We start from the raw sequence: 25,532 nt of genomic DNA, 5'->3' as shown, positions 1-25,532 counted from the left end.
TATTAGCTAGTGAGTGTTGAGTTTCTTTAGGTAAAAACTTGAAGGCTTCTCATCCAATGTGATGTAGCTTTTTTGTAGTCATAGAAAATTATGAATTGTTATTTATAAATACGTATTTTGCCAATAAAATGAGAAATCTATTAAAGGCAATATTGACATCAGCAAAGTATTTGGATAAGTAGGGTTTTCTTTTTAGAAAACCACCGGTGATCCAATATTGCAATACAGAAATAGAAATCTAGACATAATGTCTTTAGTTCAATGTAGTTTAGTTTGCAGATGTTTTATTTATTTATTTTGAGGGAGAGCAAAGAATTCAAGACACAAGTAAAGATTTCAACATAGTGCTTCATAGTTCTTTTCAAGTATTACATTGTTTTAATGGAATCTTGGAGTGGGAGCTTTTAGCCCATTGAAATGTGGCTTAAAGGACAGGTTCTTCTGTCACTAGCTGAAGCCGTGTGGATGAAATGATAACAATAGTGTCGTAATGCATTTTAAAAGTGTGAGAAATCAGTTTGTCTAGACTGAGAGTGTGCCTACAGGGACTAGGAATTTTAGAGCTTCTGTGCCCTTTAGGTGTCAAGTATGTGAGAGATGCCAAGCCTTTTCATTCTCGGTCTTTGGCAGCAGCTCAACTCTGCTGCGGCACCTTACATGTCTTCTGCAGGCAAGAGCAGGGACTTTGTCAGAACAACTTGGGCTTCAAAATTCAGAAACTTTTTTGTGCCAATGCCAACTTTAAATTGGGGGATGAGATCAATTAAAAAAATGTCATACTTGGAGAAGCTATGGAAGCACTGGTAGTTGTTCAAAATAGAAAGAGCTCCGTAACATTTTAGCCACTTAAAGAGATTTTCCATCCTAAAAAATCATTCTGTCCCCTTCTATTTTAATAGTACAAATCAAGAAATGCTGTTTCTTTTTTTAAAAAGTTTTATTTTCTATTACTTTGTCATATATATACATCACAATGTAGAAGGTAAAGAAAAAGTAAATCTGTTCCCTATAATCTCATCTTCCTGAGCTAAATGGTATTATAAGTGTTTAATGTCTCCTTTCCTGTAAGTCGCAAAGAGTAGCTAACTTATAGTTCTATTTTTTATGAACTTTTATGGAGGGTTTGCTGTGGAATTTGGAAATGGTGCCTCGCCCCGTAATTTTGTAACACACTTATATTGTTTATTTATATACCACTTAAACTCTAGCTGAGGAAATAGGACTTTAATATAAAGATATGTAATATTAAATAATAATATGACAGATTACAAGTGCTATAGTGAATTCAAAAGAAATAAGCATTGAGGACTTCCCAGGAGTCTCTTTTAAGCTCTTGAGTAGAGAAATATGCTTCAGAAAGTGAACAAATGTCATAAAACATGAAATTCCTTTGAAATTGAACTTGGCGATTAAAAATTACCAATTAAAACTTATATTCATACATTTAGAAATTATGAACCAATTGCAATTGTTTTATTTAAGAAACTTTTTAAATGTAGGCACATACTAGAAGTGCGTATTTGTGTAAATATTTATATGGATTATTTTGATAGTTTCTCCAAACAGACAAGCTGTGACAAAGTAACCACACCTACTTATTGGTGCAGGTGGAAAGGTATTGTGTTAAGCAGAAGATTGGTTGCCAGCTAAAATAACTTTAAACAGTGTTTTCTTAATCTGTGAGTAGGAAGACTAGTGAAGTCAGAAATGCGCTTAGTATTTTCCCAGTATATGTTGCCGCACTAAGTGTTGACAGTAATTATTTGGTCCATAGCATTGTTTAGAGTGGAACTATAAATTAACATTAGTCTTCTTTAGGGGATATGTTACAATGAAATAGAAATTCACAAAATTTTCTAGTTTTCACAAGTTTGGTGATTTTTTTCATGTTAACTCTGTTGTTTTTAACCAGTTTTTAAAAATTTAGTAAGTGAACCATGGTTTTAAAATGCTTCATTTGTAAGAATATGATTAACCCTGATATGATCTTACTTTGATCAAATATTCTACCATTACTGAAAGGAGACTTAAACTCTGAATTACTTTATTATTTTGTGTCCAGACTGCTACTATGTTTGATAAATATGTCTAATCTGGGGCATCAAAATTACAGGCATTTATCACTTTGAGCATTTGTTAAAATTATTTAAAAAAAAAAAGAGAATCAAGAAAGTTACCATTGTTTTCATATCACATTTCTGCAAAAACTCTGTAACTTTTATGGCTTACCTTTGCAGAATAAATTTGGTGTGGGTTCTTTTCAGTAGATTTCACTAAAAGGAGATAAATCAAAATGCTAATTAAAGTTTATAATTGATTTTATTTAACAAAAGGTTTAGGCCTTCCCCTGAAGGAAATGACTTCTTGTAAGCAGTTTGACACAGAAACCACTGATAATAGATTTTTTTTTCTATTTAAAAATAACTTTTTATATGCCCTTACTTTTTAAAAAAATATATGTATTTTGAGAGAGAGCACACGTGCGTGGGAGGCACAGAGAAAGAAGAGGACAGAGGATCTGAAGCGGTTTCTGTGCTGACAGCAGCAAGCCAGATGCAGGGCTTGAACTCACAAACCAAACTGACATCTTGACTTGAGCTGAGGTCTGAGGTCGGATGCCTAACTAATTGAGCCACTGAAATGCCCCTCCCCTTAATTTTAATACCCATTCACATTCTTTCTCTGCTTACTAGTTACACCTGCTCATGAAATAAGAGTCTATAGGCTCTTCTACCAGCAAACTCTTCAGAAATTATCAATGCTTTATTGGACAAAAGGGACCTAATTTTTTTTTCATGAACGCTTTCCCACTGTACCCTAACACTCCTCCCAGTATACCTTTTCCAGATATCAAAATAGCAGTTTATACGGTAAAAGCAGAGTAGTGAAGTCAGAAAGCTAAAAACCCCAGTTTATAAGTCTGAATAGAATTGCATGAACATAAAAAGCAGCAAAAGTACATCAGAGTGTATGTGAGCTGTTAGAAATGTGTTTGCTTCTTTTTCTGTAGGATATCACTACTTTAACTGGCGTTCCAGTAGAGCATATCAAAACTAGAAAAGTCAGGATCTTTGTTCCTGCTCGCAATAACATGCAGTCTGGAGTAAACAACACAAAGAAATGGAAGATGGAGTTTGATACCAGGGAGCGATGGGAAAATCCTTTGATGGGTTGGGCATCAACGTGAGTACTTTGGTTTAATTTGAATATTGTTTCTGCTTTTTCTGTGTGGGTTTTCCTTTTAAATATGTTAAATTGTAAATCCAATATGTTGACAATACTTTTTGAGACCATTTGTGTAGGTATAATGTTAAGTGATAGACCTATATATTTACATGAATATGTATTTAATGCTCATGTAAGGGTGGCCCAGCACAAAAATCAAAGAAACAGTCTTTTCAGAGAACTATTTACTGGATAAAAATGGCTGACGCTAAGCATTGTTAGCATGGCCCCAAGCTGTTTAAGATACACTGTGTGAATAGTGTCAATAATTTAATGACACTTTTGTTTACGTATAAATTATTTTTTGTTGTTGTTTGTAAGGAGAAGAGTGAGTTTAGAAATTAGGTATTATGGGGTGCTTGGGTGGCTCAGTCGGTTAAGCGTCTGACTCCTGGTTTCGGCTCAGTTCATGATTTCATGGTTAGTGAGCTTAGACCCCTAGTCAGGTTCTGTGCTAACAGTGCAGAGCCTGCTTGGGATTCTGTTTCATTCCCTCCACCACTTGCACATGCTCTCTCTCAAAATAAGTAAATAGATTTTTTTTTTAAAAAAGAAAGAAATTAGGGGCGCCTGGGTGGCTCAGTCGGTTAAGAGTGTAATTTTGGCTCAGGTCATGATTTCACAGTTCATGAGTTGGAGCCCGTGTCGGGCTCTGTGCTGACAGCTCAGAGCCTGGAGCCTGCTTCAGATTCTGTGTCTCCCTCTGTCTCTGCCCCTTCCCTGCTCATGCTCTGTCTCTCTCTCAAAAATAAATAAGCATTAATGAAAAAAAAAGAAATTAGCTATTTTGAGGGAAACTTGCAAGTTCCTGAGATCTTGTGATTAACAAATTTATAGTGCATTGGAATAAAGTGGTTGTAAATTCGGTGGCACCAATGAAGTCAGTAACCTAAATCTCTGTGGTGGAATAAAACTCAAATGTTAAATGGCAGGACTGCCTCTAATTGAATAAAAGCTGCTGTTTGTTACTGCTACTAGAGAAAACAGCCAGATAAGCTAGAAAATTGTCAATCTTATTGAGACTCCTAGAGCATTTTATGTGTCCAGTCTTTAGTTGAAGGTGGTTATCAGTTTAAATTATGTCTAACTGTAAAAAAGTCTGATATTTAACATCTTTTCTTACAATGTACCTGGGGGAGTTTTTGTTAAAAATGTCTGCCATGTGCAGTTTAAATACAATTACATTTTATTTGACAAGATGATATATAGGCAGTTTTTTAGGTGTCCGTATTCAGCGTTTTAAATGCTGTGATTACTCTTTAAGTCACATGAGATTTTAATGTTTTCCTCTATTTGCAAGATTCATCCATTGCACTATTTATTAATGGAATTTGCATAGTTTTATTAATAAATTTAAAGATCAAATAGGCTTTATTCAGTGATATATGAATCAGGTAGCATCCCATCTAGCTAATAGAAAGGAACTCTAAAGAACTATACAAAATGGAAGACTTTTTTTTTTTTTTCTTAAGATTTTATTTTTAAGTAATCTCGCTGCATCCAGCGTGGGACTTGAACTCACAACCCTGAGATCAGAAGTCACATAGTCTACCGACTGAGCCATCCAGGCACCCCCAAAATGGGAGGCTTTAATTGGCAGAATGGTCAGAGATAGGGAAAGTATGGATTACCTCTTCTCTGCGGACAGAAGGGGGTCTGGTCTATTGGGTGGATTACCTCACTATTGCTCACGGGGAAATTCTAGAATTGACTAGTTTAAGGTTACATTTCTGGGAGAGGTTGAAATTACAGTTAGGTATGCAGTCTTGCTTTGTTGATGTGAGGCTTAGCGCAAATGACTCCATTTTGAGCCCATTTTGATTTTTAAAAAAATTAAATCAGACTCTCAGCATAACTGAGAGATAACATCAAAATTAAAGGCATTAGCATCACTCCCAGCTACCACTTTGAAGTTCTCCCAGCTTTTTCTTTTTTTAAATGTTTATTTATTTTGAGAGAAAGAGCAGGAGCCAGGGAGGGGCATAGAGGCAGAGAGAGAATCCCAAGCAGGCTCCACACTGTTAGTTCAGAGTCTGACTTGCGGCTCCATCTCACAAACCAAGAGATCATCACCTGAGCTGAAATCAAGAGTCTGATGCTTAACCGACTGAAACACCCAGGTGCCCCTCTCACAGCTTTTGTTAATCCTTTGGGTGGTATTCACAGGTCTTAGTGTCTGTGACAGACCACAGCTTCAGGTTCTTAATTTTTTTTTTAAATTTTTTAAATTGATTTATTTTGAGAGAGAGAGCAAGCGGGGTAGGGGGAGAAAGAGAGACAGAGAATCCCAAGCAGGCTCTGCACTGTCAACGCAGAGCCAAATGCGGGGCTTGAACTCATGAACCATGAGGTCTTGACCTGAGCTGAAGTCGGATGCTCAACCAAATGAGCCACCCAGGTGCCCCAGGTTCTTAATTTTTTTAAGTTGGTTATTCTTTTTGTTTTTTTGGTTTTTGTTTTTAATTTATTTTATGTTTATTTATTTTTAAGAGTAAGAACATGAGCTGGGGATGGGCAGAGAGAGAGGGAGACACAGAATCTGAAGCAGGCTTTAGGCTCTGAGCTGTCAGCACAGAGCTTGATGTGGGGCTCAAACTCATGGAACATGAGATCATGACCTGAGCCGAAGTTGGACGCTTAACTGACTAAGCCACCCAGGTGCCCCCTTTTGGTTCCTTTCAGTCTTAGGAAGATTATTTGCTTGTTGGGTAGAGGATGGGAACATGCATTTAAAGTCTTTGAGAGAATACATCATGCCAGGAAGGATTAGTATGATTATAATAAACAAGACAATTCCCAGTGTTTGGATGGGACTTTAGAACCATGGTCTCCAAGATGCAAACCAGTCAAAATCAATTCAGTCAAAGACTCCATGGAAAGAGTCAACCGTTTTATGCCAAGTGGCTTTCTAGGTGATCTTATGTAACTAGTTTCAGCTTCCCCAGAAGTAATCCACAGCAGGTGGTATTGACCAGGGAATTAGAGCCCTGCCTGCCAAAGGAAGTGAATCCTGAATGCCTCCCAGTAATTCTCATTTTAATCTGTGGCTCCCGACTGGAAAGTGACAGCCATGGAAGCCAGTTATATTTTAATGGCCTGTACACTACACAGGCAGTTTTATTCTTGTTACCCTTTCCTTGTATTCCTTTCTTTTTCTTTTTCTTTTATTTTTTTAACATTTATTTTTGACAAAGAGACAGCACGAGTGGGGGAGGGGCAGAGAGAGAGAGAGAGAGAGAGAGAGAGAGAGAGAGAGAGAGAGAGAGAGAATCCGAAGCAGGCTCCAGGCTCTGAGCTGTCAGCACAGAGCCCGATGCGGGACTCGAACTCACAGACCGCGAGATCATGACCTGAGCCAAAGTTGGATGCTCAAACGACTGAGCCACCCAGGCGCCCCAGTATTCCTTTCTTTATAGAGAACCTAGATGCAAAGTTCCCCAAGTTTTGAGGTTATTGACTAAAGACAGGGAAATGGACCAAGGGCTCTCTAATATATAGACCAGAGTTTTTGATGACAAGAAGAGAGGATTTTAGCTAACATATGAAGTCTTGATCTGGGATCTTGGGAGGAAGTAATCATTGTCACCTACTTCTCTTCTTCAATCTGATTTGAAGGTTTCCAGCTTTTGCACATTATTAGATATTAGGCAAAGCTTTTTTCAGCTGTGAAATATGTGCCTGAGATTCTAGTCCTTGAAGTTCGGCTCCATCTAGGTGGTGAGGAGGAACGAGTAGAGCCCTTTCTGAGGAGATTCGAAGGTAGTCTTTGTTCTCAGTGATTCCAAGTGTGAGGGAAAATGGAAAATATTAATTTGGAGAGTTGTAGCCAGATAAATGATGAAACTAGAAAAATTTAGGATCCAGTCTAGTTTATAGGAATACAACAAAACCTCAAAAATAGTTCATAGGGCTAGGATCCAGCATTTAAAAAGGTACAAACATTATGCTCCACAATTAACTCCATTTTTTTAAAAACCAAAGATAAACACAGTAAAACTAATCGGCAGTAAACTTGGCCTGATTGTTTACATAAGTGCAGTGAGAATAGTGACTTACCATATGAGCTTTTTTTGAACACTGCTTTGCTGAAACATTTCATAAGGAATCTCGAACTGTGAAAAGCTTCCAAGGGACTGGCCATCAGATTTTACCTGCAAAATCATTCCTATCAAAGCCTTGGTAGGGGCGCCTGGGTGGCTCAGTCAGTTAAGCATCCGACTGGCTCAGGTCGTGATCTTGCAGTTTGTGAGTTCAAGTCCTGTGTCGGGCTCTGAGCTGAAAGCTCAGAGTCTGGAGCCTGCTTTGGATTCTGTGTCTCCCTCTCTCTCTCTTCCCCTCCCTGCTCATATCTGTCTCTCTCTCTCTCTCAAAATCATAAATACACATTAAAATTTTAAAAAAGGCCTTGGTGATATAGCCAGTGTTTCCAATTGTGTCTTGTTATAAGGAGACAGATTTTTAAAAAATTTTTATAGTGTTTATTTTTGAGAGAAAGCCAGAGAGGGACAGAGAGGTGGGGAGACAGAGTATCCAAAGCAGATTCCATGCTGACAGCACAGAGCCCAGTGTGGGGCTCATACTCACAAACTGTGAGATCATGACCTGAGCCAAAATCTGACGTTTAACATATTGAACCACCTAGGTGCCCCAAGGACTTTTATTGAAGTTGTGTAAATAACTAGCTATATTGCTATGAAAAGAATACTTCAGAGTTTCATCTTTGTTTACAAAGGTATACTTAACCAAATTGTTGTAAATCATTAATAGCTTAAGAGAAAAAGTTTGCAAAGTCTGGAAAAACAAAACATTAAAGAACCAGCAGTCTTTCAGATAAGAAGTTCTATAAATTATAATTTTTATCAGTCCACTCAGTGCCATGTTACTAATCCTTTATTTTTTTTTAAGTAGGCTCTACACCCAATGTGGGGCTCAAATTCACAACCCCAAGATCAAGGGGTTGCATGCTCTGACTGAGCCAGCCAGCACTCACCATGTTATTAATTCTTGAATCCATTTTTTTCTAATAGTTCTGGAAATTCCTACCCAGTTTAGTCTTATGATCTTAGTTATGAGAAACCTGTACTTGTCAGGGCGCCTGGCTGGCTCAGTTGGTAGAGCATACAGTTCTGGATCCCAGGGTTGTAAGTTTGAGCCCCACATTGGGTATAGAAATTACTTAAAAAAATAAAAATCTTTAAAAAAAGAAACCTGTACTTGTCAAAATCCTTTCCATGAATCTCCTTGAAAATAGTAGCACTTTCTTAGGAACACTGAAGCATCAGAGTAAAACAACGTATCTCTGTAAATGGAATTGACAAGGAAATTTGGTTATTGTGTTACACAACATTTTAAGAGAAGTAGAATTATGAATGATAACATTACACCAGGACATCAGATTTCTAGAAATTTTAGAAAACTTATAGTACATACCTATATAAATTACATAAAGAAGGCTTAATATTATTTTATCTGACATGGCTTCTCCAGTCACCTAACATATCAAATAAGCCTAACTAGTTTAACATCTCCCTTTTTATAAGAAGAGAATACAAATCTTTTGCAATTTTTTGGGACCCTCTAGAAAAATCTTAAAGTTAGTTCAAGGTCAAAAATACTTCATTTGGAGTTTGAATTTTGGAAAGTTGATAAAAAATATCAAGGGTTAAAAAACACTTGGTCAAGTTGGATCGTAGGTTAGTGTGAAATAATACTTAGTTATCCAGTTAACCATAGGGACAATTAAAGACTCTGAGAGCAAATACAAAATGTTAAATTAGGGGGCACCTGACTGGCTCAGTTGGTAGAACGTGACTCTTGATCTCAGGGTTCATGCCCCATGTTGCGGCATGGAGCCTACTTTAAAAAAAAGTTAAATTATTGTAAAACAATAAGCTTAACTTTTTAAATAGGGAAGTAATTAAATTTAAGTAACTAAAGGTGTGATAAAAAAACAACATGAAACACAGGAAATTATTTTGACAAGACAAAATCTTTGATTTCTAGGCAGATTAGTCAAAACGGTAAAGGAATAATAATTTTTTTTACTATCTCTTATCAAAAGCAGACCAACAGTCCCAAGAAAATTTTGTCCTTTTAACAGAGAGAAAAACCACATTCTAATCTTACTAGCTTACTTGTTCACTTAAATTTATTCTAATCTTAGCCAGTCTTGACCATGCCTAATACTCGTCCAAAGATTCTTTTTCTTCCACAAACCTTAGTGTCTTTAATTACATATGTAGAATTTTTAACCCTAAAAACCTTTAAAAAAATTATGTGGGCTCCATGTCCAATGTGGGACTTGAACTCATGACTCTGAGATCAAGAGTTGAATTCTCTACTGACTGAGCCAGCCAGGTACCCCTAAAACTCTTATTTTTTAATGAAAATAAGGAAGTAAACAAATGGTTATGAACTGTCTCTTACACTAGCATTCTGTAGATTGGCAGACATAATTTTGTTATATCTAGGAACACATGTTTTCTCATAGTAAATTTCTTAGGCACAAAACATGTTTACTAATACATCCAAATACCTTGAGTTCCTCTATAAAAGGAAGGTAAAGTAGATAAACCTATATTCAGTAATTAAATGTTTCAGTATTTTATCTTATTTGCAAATGATCTAGATATGTAATGATTCTCCATCATTTAACTTAGCAAAACTTTAAGGTTTCGGGTTACCAAAAAGATTTGGGAAACTTAAAAAATTTCATCTAAAAATCTTTATCCTGCTTACATCTCTGTAATTCACTTGTTCTTAAAAATTTTGTTTAGATCACTTCTGAAATTTCATCATCCCAAGTTATTTTTCTTGCTGATAAGTTTTGTAACAGATAATGTGAACGTGGACTAGTAAACCCAAGTTAATAAAAGTTATATGTCTGCATTATATTCACTATTGATAATTCTAAAGACATGCCTATTTTAATTAAGCCAACAAACTTAAATTGGCTTTGATACTGAATATTTTCACAGATCACATGAGTCTGAAAAGCATTTGAGTTTCTATTGTATAGTTGAGAATTTTAGGAATGCCTTAATTTATAGAGGTGCTTAATTTTCTTCAAGCCAATTAAATAGAACTCTTTTACAAATTAATTTTACCAATACCATTAAGAGATTTAAAAAAATCCACCTATCTGTAACACATATATTTTGACACATAGACATACAGACAGATGTAAATGTAGAACTTCTAACTTCTATTTTAAAATTACTTGCACAGGGGTACCTGGGTGGCTCAGTCAGTTAAGCATCCAACTCTTGATTTCATCTCAGCTCATGATCTAACAGTTCCTGAGATTTAGCTCTGTGTCTGTCTCTGCACTGAGCATGGCACCTGCTTGGGATTCTCGGTTTACCTCTCTCTCAAATAAATAAACTTCGAAGAAAAATAAATTACAGCCATCAATCAGGTACAGTAACACACAACTCACTAGTTATAAAAGAAGTTGGGTCTAAGTTGTTTTTCTGGTAGATGGTATAGGTTAAGGTTACTTGTTCAGATGGCTAAAGCTTTTTACTTTTCTGGAGGAGACATCTACTTCACTGAGTTGATGTTCACAGATTTACATAGGACCTTTGAAGACACATTTTTTCCATTGTCCCGTTTGATTACAAATGAAACATCAACACTTGGGCCATAGTTTGATTGTGGACCCCTAGTCGGGGGGGTGTGATGTGGGGGACCTAGGTGTTATTTTAGGTGCCTGGCCTTGGAGTTATTATATCTCTATGGCCAGTATCTTGGCAGACTTTTGTTTGTGGTCTTGTTTCAAAGTTCCTTCAAAGTGCTCAGCTATGGTCACAGGTTCAGTCAGTCAGTTGTCTCCCTCCTGTTTTCTGCTTATCAATTCACTAATCTCAGGAGATACTCCATTGACAAATAGAGCAGCTAGAGCAAGTTGGGTGACCTTATTCTTATTCTGGAGCCCCAGAATGCTGTAGGAAGAAAGCTTCCAAGTGGGCTTAAAGTCTGCAACAGATTCATCTTTGTTTTGTTTGCATGTTTGAATAATATACAAATAATAAATAAATATACATGTTTGAAGAGGGGGACACTAGGAATGGCTTTTAAAGATTGGTTGCTATTCTGTGAACCTTTTCTAGTCCAGGAGGGGACCAGATTGAAGGTTAAGGATCTTGGATATCATCCTTGGGGTTATACCATCTTGCTTCCTGCATCCATTTTTGGGCTTTACCAGGTCCCACCAACATGTGCACAAGAGGACAAGATCTGGCAACCTGGCTCTAATAACTTCTTCAGAAAACTTTTGGGGATCGTCCTTGGGTTTAGGAAATTCTTTTAACTATGGTTTTAATTTAGTCTTTGACCAAGGAGTGAAAGAGAGTCACCCCACAACCTCAGGTGTTTTTATTGTAAAAGATAACCTTTTAATAGTCTCTTCAGAGTGGAAAGGCAGCTCAGCTACAGGATTAGTAGAGTGTTGAGTACGCAGGGAAAGGAAGATTTGAGGCGAGCAGTAGGGGTTTTATTGTCTTTTTTTTTTTTTTAAGTACCTCTTGTGTCTTTAATTTCTCATTAGTCTTTTGCTTCATTTTTTTAATGAAGCATTTTTGGAATCTTGATGCATTTTGGAAGCTTCTGAATACCAATTAAAATAGATATCTCATTCTGTTCAGTTTAGGAACCCTTGTTTTCAAGTACATTTCTTAAATGAATGATCTCATCTAATTGGAACGTTCCCCATAATGGCCATTGTAATTAATTCTAGGTTGTCTCTAATAACATTTTGACAATCTTGTAGATATTTATAGCTTCTGAGACAAAATATGCAGGTGTGTCAGAAGGTGGCATGCTTAACTTTTTAGAATTTAAGGATCCCTTCCCTTTTGTTGTTATTCTAGCTAAGCCTTTGGGTCTCTCAGAACCAAACTGAAAGGGATACTTGTAAGGGATGTGCTGCTGCATTGGGGGTTTTATGGTGTTTTGCAGTATACCTCATTGCACAGAAATGTTCTTGAGGTTGACAGTGACTTAGTGTCAATCTAATCCATTCTGTAGCCGACTTATACTAACATGGGGATCTCTGAGTTAGGTGGTGATTGCTCTAACAGCTTTTAAGTGCCTAACATGTTCCCACCAATTTTTGCAGCTTTTTGGCTTCCATCATCCCCATTAACATTAACCTTTACACAAAACAAGACAATCAAACATGTATACCTTACTATATTGGCAATAACCAAGAGATAGTACTGTGCTCTGGCCATGAGATAGTCCTGTGTGCACCGCCAGTAATTTCTATCATGAAACCTTGGACTGGGGAAAGGATTGAACGAGCAGACACCAACAAATGGGGACTGGAGGCTCCACATCAGTGGGAAACTGCAGCTGCCATTAACAGTTCCCCCATAGGTCTTGGGACAGAATTAAGGACCCTGGGGTTTCAGACAGTTAAACCAGAATTGTGGCCTGAACTACCAGCAGCTCCCATGGAACTTACTGGTAAGCCAATTAGATTTGGAGCTTGACGCAAAGAGAGCAGAAATCAGAATCAGGAACTTACCCATGACTCTTAGAAATGGTGGAAAAAAGGGTGCCTGAGTGGCTCAGTCGTTAAGCATCTGATTTTGGCTCAGGTCATGATCTCACAGTTCATGAGTTCAAGTTCCCACATTGGGTGAGCTTGAGCCCCACTTGGGGTGAGCTGTGCTTCTCTCTCTCTGCCCCTTACTCACTTCCACCCTCTATCTCAAAAAAAAAAAAAAAAAAAAAGTGAAAAGACCAAGAACTCAAAAGGATTCGTGGGTACCGCCCCTGTTTCTCATTGTCCCTAAATGCCATCAGAAGTTTGCTTCATATCCCATAGCTGCCACCAAATCTGTTAAAAACAAAATTCAACTGAGTAAATTTAAAGATCAAATTGGCTTTTATTCAGTTATTCATGAATCCAGCAGCATTCCATGTAGCAAATACAAAGAAGCTTCAAAATGCTGTGCAAAATATAGGAGGCAAGGATAAGGAAACAGCAGATCTCCTCATCTCTCTGATTATTATTCCAGATTGACTATTTTAAGATTACATTCTTGAGAGAGATTGAAATTGCAATTAGGTATGAAGTTTTGATTTGCTAAACACAAATGACTCCATTTTGGGCCTGCTATCTTTTATAACAATTTTCAATTGGGGGTTATTATAATACTTAAAATGAAGATTCTTATACATATCTCTTGGTGAACCTATGACTTCATATTAATATGCTGATTGACCCCTGATCAAATGAATTTCTATTCAGTACCATTCTTTAATTCTCTATCCTTATGCCTATTCAGTTAATGACGCTGGTTATGAGATAAGTTTTGTTTTAGCAGACAGTGCAGTGACTGATAGATTACCTTGAATTTATGGAGGATATATGTTTTGCTTTGTTAGGGTGGGTCTGTTTCAATTTTACTCTGGTCTTAGCCCTAGAACACAGTGTTAGAAAATAAAAAGGCATGGCTCTTTTGAGGTTTTGTTGGAAAGTACGAAGTACTTACCAAGTCCTTCTAAGTCTGTGGGGCTCCAGACTTAGTCTTCCCTGTAGCAAGTAAACAGCAGTTGAAACCTCTGCCTAGTTGTTTCAGCCTTCTCAGTTGTTGAGAGTCTTGTCCATTTGTGTGCAGTTCAGAATTTCCCTCCTCTTCAGATTCCTCCTTTTCACTGTTTCTTCCCCTAACTTGCCAGCAGCTCTGGCAATCGTAAACACTCTCTCCAGATTCCTTGTGCTAATAAGACTGGCTTTCTGCTTGACTTCTTGATGGTCCTAGCTATCTACACCAGAGAGTACCTTTAAGGAAAAAACAGTATCAACTTATCTAAACCGTTGTGTTTCCCTTCTTTCCAAGGTTCAATTCTTCATTTTCTTTCCTGCTTTTGGTCACTCTGTTCCCTTCAAACAGTTGGTTTTTCATTTTGTTTTGTCCATAGTTTATAATTATGTAATTGTTAGGCAGGTAAGTCTGATTTTAATGACAGGTAAATCTGCCATTATCCAAATTGGAACCTCAGTAATTGGGAATTGAGCAAATAAAGTTTAAAAATAGGAGTACAGGGGCGGCTGAGTGGCTCAGTCAGTTAAGCATCCGAATTCAGCTCAGGTCATGCTCTCACAATTTGTGGGTTCAAGCCTGCATTCAAGCCTGCTTGGGATTCTCTTTCCCTCTTTCTCTCTCAAAAAATAACTTAAAATAAGTATAGAAGTACAGATTATATTTGGTAAAGATTAAAAAGAGATTATTTATAGATGGAGGAGGGTAAACTGTAAAAGACTTCATGTAAAAGATTGGTATTCATTGCAGACCGAGAGATGGTTGAGATGGACTTTGATATGCTGATGTGTTCTGGTCTCCCTCTGTATTCCTAGTGGAAGGAACAGATTCAGCTGGTGGGAACGTATAGGTTGCCTTCAGAGGAACACTTAGCAATCTGTTTGAACAGTTTGTTACTTTCAAGGGAAATAATTAAAAAGAAGACTGGAAAGTGTGGGTTTTGATCATATTGTAGAAGGGCTTGAATGCCAAAATGTAGGAGATTTTGAAATTAATTTGGTAGACAGTGGGAACTATTTTAAGTTTTAAAGTTGGACAATGAGTTTGAGAGTTGAACTTGAGGAAAATTAATCTGGCAACAAGATGAAGGGTAGATTGGAGTCAGGAAAGGAGGCAGAAAGATTAGTTAGGAAAGAATCGGAAGTTTGAGGAAGGAGAAAGGGTGACTGGTGGTGTGACTGGTGGTGGCAACATTCTTAGAGAAGAATTGCGCAACATAGTAGAGAAGGAAAAGGATGGAAACTGATACAAGTTGTTACTGTTAACCTACGTGTGTAATTCTTCAGAAATAAAGTGAGAAGAATAAAAGCTGTACCACCTTTGCAGAAAGGAGAGCTCCTGGCTCCTGAGTTTTCCCTACAGTTTTTTTTGTTTCCTATTCTCAGCTAAGCTGACATGAATGACAACACTCACCAAATTACTGGATCATATTTATGTTGACCATTTATTTTTAATAGAGGATGTTTCTTTTATTTTTGAGAGAGAGAGAGAGAGACAGAGAGACAGAGACAGGCAGAGAGAAGGAGACAAGAGAATTTGAAGCAGGCTCTAGGCTCTGAGTTGTCAGCACAGAGCCCAATGTGGGGGGCTCAAACCCACCAGCAGTGAGATCATGACTTAAGCCAAAGTCAGGTGCTCAACTGACTGAGCCACCCACTCACCCCAGGACAATGCTATTTTTTAAAAGTTTATCTTGTGAGAGAGTGAGCGGGGAAGAATCTCAAACAGGCTCTGCACTGTCAGCGTAGAGCCTGTCATGGGGCTCGAACTCACAAACCATGAGATCATGACCTGAGCTGAAATTAGAGTCAGACGCTTAACTGACTAAGCTACCCAGGCACCCTTTGTTGACCCTTTTGTTCTCAGTATAGTTTCTCTAAACTATCAACTGAGAAATCATATGTGCTTTGAAGAGGAGGGATCGATATAAAATTATTATTCATTATTGGTGCTAATACGGCTAACTAACATGAAGTTCTTTTGCTTACAAGGTGGGGGAAGTGGTATGGTAAGAATACATATCATAGGATCTCATAAGGAGCCCCAGAACAGTAACCATAGTGGATGACTGCAACTTCAGCAATTTGTGAGTCTTCATTTCATTGAGGGCTGCTTCCCATATATTGTCTTCAGTGTATATCTCATACCTTCCCACTATCCATATTACTTCCTAAATCTTATTTTTTACTTCCACATTTTTAAAGTATATTTATTTATTTTTAGAGAGAGAGACATTGGGCATGCACATAAGAGGGGTAGATGGAGGGAGGGAGAAAGAAAGAATCCCAAGCAGGCTCTATGGTTCCAGAGCACAATGTGAGTCTCGATCCCACGAACCAAGAAACCATGATCTGAGCCAAGATCAAGAGTCAGATGTTCAAACGGCTGAGCTACCCAGGTGCCCGTTCCACATTTCTACACGATGTTTCACCGAATGCTATATTCACCATTGAGAGATTCATAATAAACATTTGTAGCAAACAGTGTTCTACCTTTTTATAAATGTACTAATAAAACTGATATTTCTGAAGTTATATGTATGGCAGCTTGTGAAGAGTCTGTGTAGATTTGTAAATATTACCCTTTCTTAGATTGAGGAACTCAATTAGATGTCAATTCTTGGAGCTTTATTTTGTCATGTGGCCATATGCTTATTGCCCATAATGATAGAAGGTTCATTAGAAGAGTGGGTGTTGTTGCCATCTATTGGGGGGGGGGGTAATGATAGTAGTACTTACAGTTGCACTCACCAGTAATTTTCTTGGTAATAAATTTATAAGGTCAGTTTAAGAATTCTCTTGTTTTTTTTTTAATTCATTTCTATTTTTTTTTGAAGAGTTGAATAAATGATTTGATTAAGGAGTAAAAAAATTGCTGAATGTCTTTGCAGTTACTATTTTTTTTTTAATGTTTTATTTATATTTGAGAGAGAGAGAGAGAGAGTGCAAGTGGGGAAGGACAGAGAGAGAAGGAGGCATAAAATATGATGCAGGCTCCAGGCTCTGAGCTGTCAGCACAGAGCCCAAGAGGGGCCTCAAACCCATGAAGCATGAGATCATGACCTGAGCCCAAAGTCAAACGCTTAACCAACTGAGCCACCCAGGCACCCTTGCAGTTACAAATTTTTTAATTTGACAATACAGGTTAGAAAATCTCAGTTTTACACAGGAAAAGATGACATTCAAAGAGTTAAGTTTTAAAGAGACTGTTTGAAACAAGGTATTTCATCAGTAGTATACTTATCTCATACAGCAGCTGTTTATTTTCTAAACGTTTTAGTTGATTTTACATATATATTTTAAAATATATATTTAATGTTAAATCCTGGAAAAAAATGGTCTCTTACAGGGCTGATCCCTTGTCCAACATGGTTCTGACCTTCAGTACTAAAGAAGATGCAGCTGCCTTTGCAGAAAAAAATGGTATGTTTAGGTTATATTTGTTTTGCTTTGACAAATAAAATGAAAGTAAGATTTTATGTTCTTGACCTTAATCAAAATCAGTCAGGAATACAGAATTTGAGTTGAAAGAAATCTTGTAGTAGGTCTGTCTAATCCCGTGGTTTTTAGATTTTTTACACCATCAAAACACCTCCCCCATGTAAAAAAAAATCTAAAATAGAATGCCCACATAACACATAAAAGCCAAACTTCCCTAATTTGAAATAGAAGCAGGGAGAAAAACTATTTCTCCTACTCCTACCTTGTTTATGGCTCCCTCTGCAGAATTACTAACATTTGGTTTTTGAACTCATTGAACATCTCATAAGATAGCCTGTCCCAGTTGATACCTCTGTTTATTATTTTCTTTATTACTTTGAGCCAAAATCTCAAATCTATAATTCTGCCTAATAGCTCTTCCATTATTTGAAAAACAGTTATCATTACCTTATTCTCTATAAAATTTCATGTAAGCCTAAATGTTTGCTACTTTTCTAGATATGGTGGGGATAGTACCAAGCATAATCTGAACTCTAATATTAGATTAATGCAGCCTAAGACCGTATTAGTTTTTGAGGTAGCCACCTAAAATTTCTTTATGTTGATATTGCTATCAATGAAAATGCCAATTCTTTTCTCCTCATTTTCTATTAAGCCATGCAACATGGTGGTCAGTCATGGGAGTCAGTCCAGTCTGAATTCTGATCCTTGTTATGCTACTCTGAAGCTATATGATTTTGGATTAATTTCATAATGGACTTAACGTTTTCTCATGGTTGAAGTCATGGTACTTGTTACTTTGTATCTTATTAGTTCTGACCCTTACCTCTCTCCATCTGATATTTCTGTTTGTCTCCTTTGGATTTAAAAGCACTACTATATATTTGTACCTAATGCATTCTTTTGTTCCAGTTGGTCAAACTGAATTTGAATCTAAACTATCTATTTGAATGAGATCATGTCTATTTAAGTATATTGTTACTATAATGCAGTAGATCAATGTAAAAGATTATTAGTGTTCTGTAACATATTTGACATATATTATTATCTAAAATATTCACTTTACCCTTAGTATTATGTAGCTTATGATTAAGAGTGTGAAGCCAAACTGCCTGGCCTTTGGATCCATGTTGGTCTCCTATTATTTGTATGTCTTGTGCTTCCATTTTCTCTTATGTACAGTGGGAATTGAGGATTGCCTTCATTAATAGAAGTGCTTAGAACATAGTTAAGTTATAATTGTACATAAGTTTATCTTAGACTTTGTAGTAGGCTTTTTAAAACTTAAAAAAAAAATTTGTAAATGAAGCTCCTTATTAACATGTTCTTGGCAATTTCCAAATTTCTTAATTACATAATTATTCTCATGGTGGTCATAGTCTTTAAGATATTATTTTGATTTAAATTAAATTGCTTTTTAATTAAACTGTAATATAGCTTATCAAAAGCAGTTCTATTAATGTTTTCCATCTTTGCAGCCTACCATATTTCATGTCTGACACCTTGAAAATTATTCATTTGAGGTCTGTAATGTGAGTTTAATAACAGGAAATCTAATTAAATTGTTAAATCTCTGGTTAATGTCTAAGTGGTCACCAGGACTGCATGACTACAGTTGTCATGTGAATTGCAGGTGTGAACTAGCTGCTGCTGTTGAAATCAGGTGCTTTCCCACTTTGATTTCTACCTCCCTGGGAAAGAAAACTGAGGAACATTATCAAAGTCAGTAAACAGTGTTAACTTAAAAAAGTTTAATGGAGAGTATCTTATAATACTGTAGACTAATAGTGGGTCAGGAATTTTAACCTACAAGGTAGTAGGAATTCTATCTGTCTTAGTCACTGCTTTGTCCTCAGCACCTAGCACAAAACCTATATAATGGACATGTGATATGTGGTAAAATTAATTGACTTTCTAAAATACATCTTTCTACTCATCTGAGAGAGTTCTCACTGATTATTACACCCCTGAATTCACTGTATTACTTGTGATCTGTCTCATTTATTGAACATTCAGTATTATATATCATGTAAAGAGATTTTATATATATAAAGTCCTATTTCTCTAGTTATTGAGGCAGCAAATCATTGAAACGGTACAGAATCCCAAATTACCCACATCTTACCCATTCTGATTTGCCTCTCTTGGGTGGGTGGATAATGTGGGGACATACAAATGGATCCCCTCTCCTCCCACACCTAACATCATTCCATTGTGAACTAATGCTGGTGAAGGTTGGGTGAACCAATGTTCTGGTTAGTAACAACATTAAGAAGAAATGGTTTAGAAGCACTAATATGTAAAGACTATTGGATTAAGAGGCTGGTAATTAGGATTCTCATTCCATAACTGTCAGCTTCACAGGAGATCTTGAGCAAGTCATGTTTCACTATACTTTTGATAAACATATATCTTCATCTTTGAAATGAGAAGTTGGATGGGTAATGCACAAAGCCTATAGACATAAGGTTATGTCTCTTTTTAGCCCAGTACCTTATTCATTATATGCTCTAGGGGGAAAATGTGTTTTTGTTGATATGAATAAACAAAAAAAACCTGGCAAAGTGTATCCTATTAAATGTTTGCCTTTTGGGCATATCTAGAAATAGGAGGTTAGTTTATATACTCAGGGACTATTCCAAAAATGAACAACCTATACCCTTCATCCCATTCTTAGTTTTGTTTCCCTTACTTTTAAATGGTTTTAAGAAAAGTCATGACCATCAATGTCTTTGACGTAAAAGATTGTATTGTAGAGAATGAGTACAGTAAGGAACAAGATTTCCAGATTCATTTGCTTCCTAGAAACCATTTTTAATGCCTTCTAATTATATTTCAGACTCAGGTAATGAGTATCATCATCACAAAAGCTAATAAGGCATGCGTTTGTCACTATGCTTAGTGCTTTTCATCCTTCTCATTTGATCCTCACGCAAGTCTATGAAGCGTGAACAGTTATTATCCCCATTTTGTAGATCAAGGAAACTGAGGTTTTAGAGACCTTAAGTAACGTTAGCTAACAAGGTCATAATACCTATAAGTGAATGAGCAAGTTTTATTTGAACACAGTCGTAGTCATTCATTTATGTATTGTCTTTAACTGTTCTTCAGCTGCAATAGTAAAGTTAAAGAGTTGTAATGGAGACCATATGGCCCCCAAAGTCTAGAAATATTTTGTTTTTGGCCATTTGCAGAAAATAGTTATTGACCCATGGTCCAAACCATTACACACACACACTGTCTGAATACCAACACTCTTTCCTCTGTGACGTTTTCTAAATCCAAAATATTCTTTATTCAGACATCGTGTAGGGCCTGTGCTTAAGAAATATGCTTCTCAACTGATAATTTAAAGTTCACAATGTAAGCACTAACATCACTGGAGCACTGACCTAGCTTTCTTTTACTGTGTCCCAATTCTTCTTTCTGCCCTTATCGCCAGGCTTGCTAGATCCTTTCTCTCATCTATAACCTGACTCATGCTGTTCCCTTTCTCATACTTATTGCTGTCAAGAACTGGGATCTAGCCTTCAAAATATAGTTTAAACATTAACTCTTTCTCGGTCCCTTTTCTTATTTTCCTTTCCCACCTCCATCTCCCACCCCCTCCTGGATACACTTTCTCTCTTCCTTTTAACTCCCACAATGATTTATTCCTTTCTTACAGCTTTTATAGTACTGTTTTGTATTTTTTGTGTTGCATTCCATCACACACTATTGTTGCTGGCACTGGTGGCTGGTCTGGGGATCAGTAGTTAAATAAGGCCTGTCCTTGTACTCAGACTGTTAATATTTTATCAAACTTAATATTTTCTCCTGGATTATAAGCACCTCCATGGGAAAAAACATCCAGTTCCACTCATCTTTTAATGTGCTCAATAAATATTGGTGAGTTTGAACTATACATTTGGATGTCTTATAAATTGTTCTCCAAATCATGTTTTAACTTTTCTGTAAATCACTTTTATTTGGCTACTTGTTATGCCTTTTATTACAATTAACTCCCTGTAACTAGAAATCTGGAGAAAGGAAATTGTAGTAGAATGATTAACAATCTCTTATATTCTGATGTGTTGGTAAAATACAACCAATGTTTTTCTAATTTGGAGCTTATCCTGAGTTTATTAATGGATAAACTTAAGTATATCCCAGTGTACTTAAGATGATGATTTCATAACGTTAGAGCTGTTTTCCAAGGTGTATGTTATTTGTTCTAAACTCTTTTTTAAGGATATAGAGGCCTAGAAGTTAATAAAACAAGACCAGATCAATCACATAGCTCTTAACTGATAGAGCCCGAGTTCCTAAATTTCAAGTGCAGTATTTTTTATACTATGCTGCTAGTAGATCTTAATCATTAGGTCAGCACTGTCCAATATGGTAGCCACATGTGTCTGTATAGCACTTGAAATGTGTCTTGTGCAAATTAAAATGTGCTGTAAGTGTAAAATATTCCCTGTATTTCAAAGACTTGGTGTTAATATCTAAGTTTTTATATTGATTATGTATTGGGGTAGGAAAAGAGGATTGAAATAAATTCTACCTCTTTCTTTTTTTTTTTTTTCTACTATTTCTTTAGTCATTTGTTAAAGTGGCTACTAGAAAGCTTAAAGTTATACTGGGGCACCTGGCTGGCTCAGTCAGAAGAACATGCAGCTGTTGATCTCGGGCTCATGAGTTCAAGCCCCGCATTGGGTGTAAAGATTACTTAAATAAACAAACTGAAAATTTTAGAATATATGTGATTCAACCAGATAACCTGTTTATATGCTTGCATCCCTATCCTATTGGAGTAACTATAAACATGAGCTAGTAAAAAAAGGAAGAATTATCCAAAACTCACATCAGCTCCAATGTTTTGTCAATGTTGGCTTCTTAAAGGAGTGTGAATATTGCTTAGGTGATTAGATTCAGGAAAATCTGGAATGATAAAATAGTGTTCATTAGCTACTACAGAAAATCCATGTTTAGTCCCCAGAAAATACAGAACTTCATTCATAAGCTCAGAAGTTTTTGTTTCATAGCCAGATTCAGAAGGTGCTTTCAATGAGAAAATTCATCTGTGGAAAATAAAAAGAGGATGATACAGGAAGTGATATACCAACCATATGCATCCATTTACATTTCTGCCATATGGACTGGGCTTGAGCCCTCTTGGTTAAGCGTCAAAAGTTATTAGAACTACTGAAGTTCTGTCTTTCAGATCAGAGGCACAATATACCTACCAGGATTCAAAGTGTGACAGACTTGTTGAACAGGTACTTTTCTCTCTCTCTCCATGGAACCCAGTTTAGGCACCAAAGAAGGAAGGAAGCTCTGAAAACATGGACAGCAAAAATCAATGATGATTTAAAGAAAAAGAAAAAGAATGATGAGACTTCCCTGAATGGCCTTTCAGGCGTAAGATTTGGAAAAGTAGGATCTAGAGCAGGAGAGAAATAATCTGTTCTGAGGTAGAAAAGAGTGCATCAAGGAACTAGAAGAATCAGCTAGGGCAGAGTGAGGACATGAATTCCAGGAAATGAGACGTAGGGGGTAGACAAGAGTCATTATGCAGAGCCTTGTAGCTTGAGGTAAGCATGGGTGTAGTGGACAATCAGGCAGGATTATCTACAGAAGTCTTATATGGAAGGCTTATAGATAGATATACGCAGGAAATGTATATTATTTTCTTTTGTATCTCTTATATATAAATACAAAAAGGAAATGTTCATTCAACTTGGTCAATTACATACTTTGCTATTCTGAAAGCTATCATAATAGTTGAGAACTTGTTAATTAAACTCCATTATATTTGCCTTATTTTAGATACTTCCTAATGTACCTATAGGACATTCAGAATTATTAATGTAGGTATAATTTCACTAACCTTGAAAAATCAAATATAATGTCATTATAACCTGTATCAAATTTTATCACTCCTTACAATAATTAAAGTTCTGGTGTTCAAAAAAAATTATATGTGATTTACATTGTTTCTATTGGACAGCACTAATCTATAGTATTTAGCAGTATACAGAATATACATTGTTATATGATGTGAAAATATTGGGGTTCGGGAACGAATAATCAAAGATTCTTGATGTCTTTGGTGCAAAAAGGTGGTTTTATTAAAGCAGGGAAATAGGACCCATGGGCAGAAATAGCTGCACTTTCAAGTTGGGAGGGGGCTCAGGATAGCATAAGCCTCTGAGGAATTTGGAAACAAGATTTCTAAGACCTTGAGGGGCTGCTGTTAGGAAAAGGTCATTTACTATTGTCTAGTAAAAACTTAAGCCTTGAGACCCTTCAGACATGTATCAGTAGGCCTTATGCTTGGAGGATGATTGCTGACATATATCTTGGGGTTATAGAGATAAAGGAAGTTTCCAAAGAGATTTTTACAGTATCCTGGAGGTCGGGGTAATGTCAAGCTAAGGTTGCCTTTTGTTTCTAGCAAAGTATTAACATTAAGGCAGTTGAGTTCCTGGAGGAAGGTCACCCTGCCTGTCCCAAGTACTTGTCAGTGGGTTGTAAGTTTTAAGGAACTGTAATTTTTTTTCTTTTGCCTTGTTCTCCACATCAGTATACAGATTCTAAATATTTTACTTATATTCTATAGTTAATGTAAGAAATAAGAAAACCTTATCCAACTTGGAGGATTTCACATTTTATATTGAAGAAATATAGTTCCATTCTTTACTCTTACCCAGTATGAAGGATAAGTGGAAATCTTATGTTACACATAATATAATGATGAAATAAAGTAGCTAAAAGAGACCAAGAGTATACCACAAAATCCCATTAATCGCCTATTTTCAGTTTCTTAACCAAATAAGGTATTGTGCAGGTTCATCTTTTTATATAAGAATATATTTCTGAGACTAAAAGAAGCTCTCTTCTTCCTGCTTTTAATAACTCCTATAACTACCACCCCCCGACCCCCGCTTCTGTTTTGCTTAGGTCTCTCTTCTTACCATACCTCACTTCTTCAAAGTTCTGTGGAATTAGGGAGTTGGAAAGGAGAAGAGACCGAATACTATTCTCCCTGTGGCTTCCCCTCTTCTCCTTACCTTCCCCTTTGCCAAATCTTACTTCTCAACCTCCCCCAACATACACACTAAGTAAATATAAATACCCTGGGTGTCTTGGGTTTAACCCCAGGGCCTCATCCTGAAGGTCTCCTCTTTGAGCTCAGCAAATACTCCAGAGGAACTCTTCAAAGATAACCTTTCTTTGTAAAAAGAGAAAAGAGTATCTGGGGTTTCCTCTGAAATGTAGATGAACCTTACTTTAGTTCTTTGTGTACTGAAAAGACCCACCTTTCTCACCCATTGTGGCTTTTGTCTTTTCCTGGTGTTTCCTGAGGTGGTTGAAGGCGGGGAGGAGAAGGAAGCTGCATCACAGAGAGAGGAGGAGTAAGATAGTTGTGGAAAAATGGTCGAAGACTAGGATCTACTACCATTTACATGCTAATGAAAACCAGAAATGGCCTTTTCCCTGTTTGATCTGATTTGAAACTTTGTGACTTTCCTCTGGTAGGTCATTTTACCCCCTGTGTTTTTCTCATTGTTGTTAGCTATAAAAACTCTTTGAAATTCTCAAAATAGTGGAGGGTTTCTTTCAGGAGCAGGAGGATAGAGGATAAACTGTGAAACTGCATTCTGTCCACAGTGGGTCTGGTGGAGAGGAAAAGCTGCCTCCAAAGTAATAGAAGGTAGAACAGGGGAGGAAGTAGACAGGTCGAGCCCTTGATTCAGGAAAATAAGGAGGTAGGATTTAGAATTATCCCAGAAGTAGACCCCATCAGCAAAGTCTGGACTTCCACCTAACTTAAACCTTCGAATGAGGGTCTCAACCTCACATCCACACATCTGTTAAAAGATGCCTTTGTTTTGAAAGCTAGGAATCATGACTCCTACAGATACAAAAGTTCTTGTTAAAGGATTCATTTTATCATGTGATATAAAGGAAGTAGGTAGATGTTATAACCAGTTCAAAAAGTCAAAACAGCACAAAGTATGTAGAAAAAAGGAATGCAAATAGAGACAGATGGAGGTTTTGTGGGGGAGGGGAGTTAATTAAATCACCACCAGTAGGACACAGGACATAATTTGCATATCTATCATACAATTTAAAAAGAAATAAAATAGCCGAAAGACAAGGAATTAAGCTGGAATCTGTTAACCTGGAAGGGGTAGGGAGGGCATGCTATAGTTAATGCCATTTTCTACTGAAACAGAATTTGTTTCCACTCTTCCCCTTTTACGATTAAAAAAAGTATAAAGAAAGATTATGATCACAAAATGTTGGGCTAATAAATGACCTGATTATT

At 36.7% G+C, this 25,532-nt stretch overlaps 1 protein-coding gene across 3 annotated transcripts in view; it reads left to right on the top strand.

Annotated features, from left to right (window-relative positions):
- NDUFS4 (NADH:ubiquinone oxidoreductase subunit S4) overlaps nt 1-25,532 on the top strand; it is a 112,417-nt gene that overhangs the window by 73,610 nt on the left and 13,275 nt on the right. For all 3 annotated transcript variants that reach the window (XM_019811113.2, XM_003981420.4, XM_019811115.2), the window contains 2 exons: nt 3,011-3,183; nt 17,127-17,200. In XM_019811113.2, coding sequence (XP_019666672.1) covers nt 3,011-3,183; nt 17,127-17,200 — 247 coding nt within the window. The remainder of the gene's footprint in view (nt 1-3,010; nt 3,184-17,126; nt 17,201-25,532) is intronic.

This window comes from Felis catus, chromosome A1 (assembly GCF_018350175.1).
Source record: "Felis catus isolate Fca126 chromosome A1, F.catus_Fca126_mat1.0, whole genome shotgun sequence".
In the NCBI taxonomy this organism is placed as follows: domain Eukaryota; kingdom Metazoa; phylum Chordata; class Mammalia; order Carnivora; family Felidae; genus Felis; species Felis catus.
The sequence above is the reverse complement of the archived record's forward strand: the minus strand, read 5'-3'. Positions and strand labels throughout refer to the sequence as shown.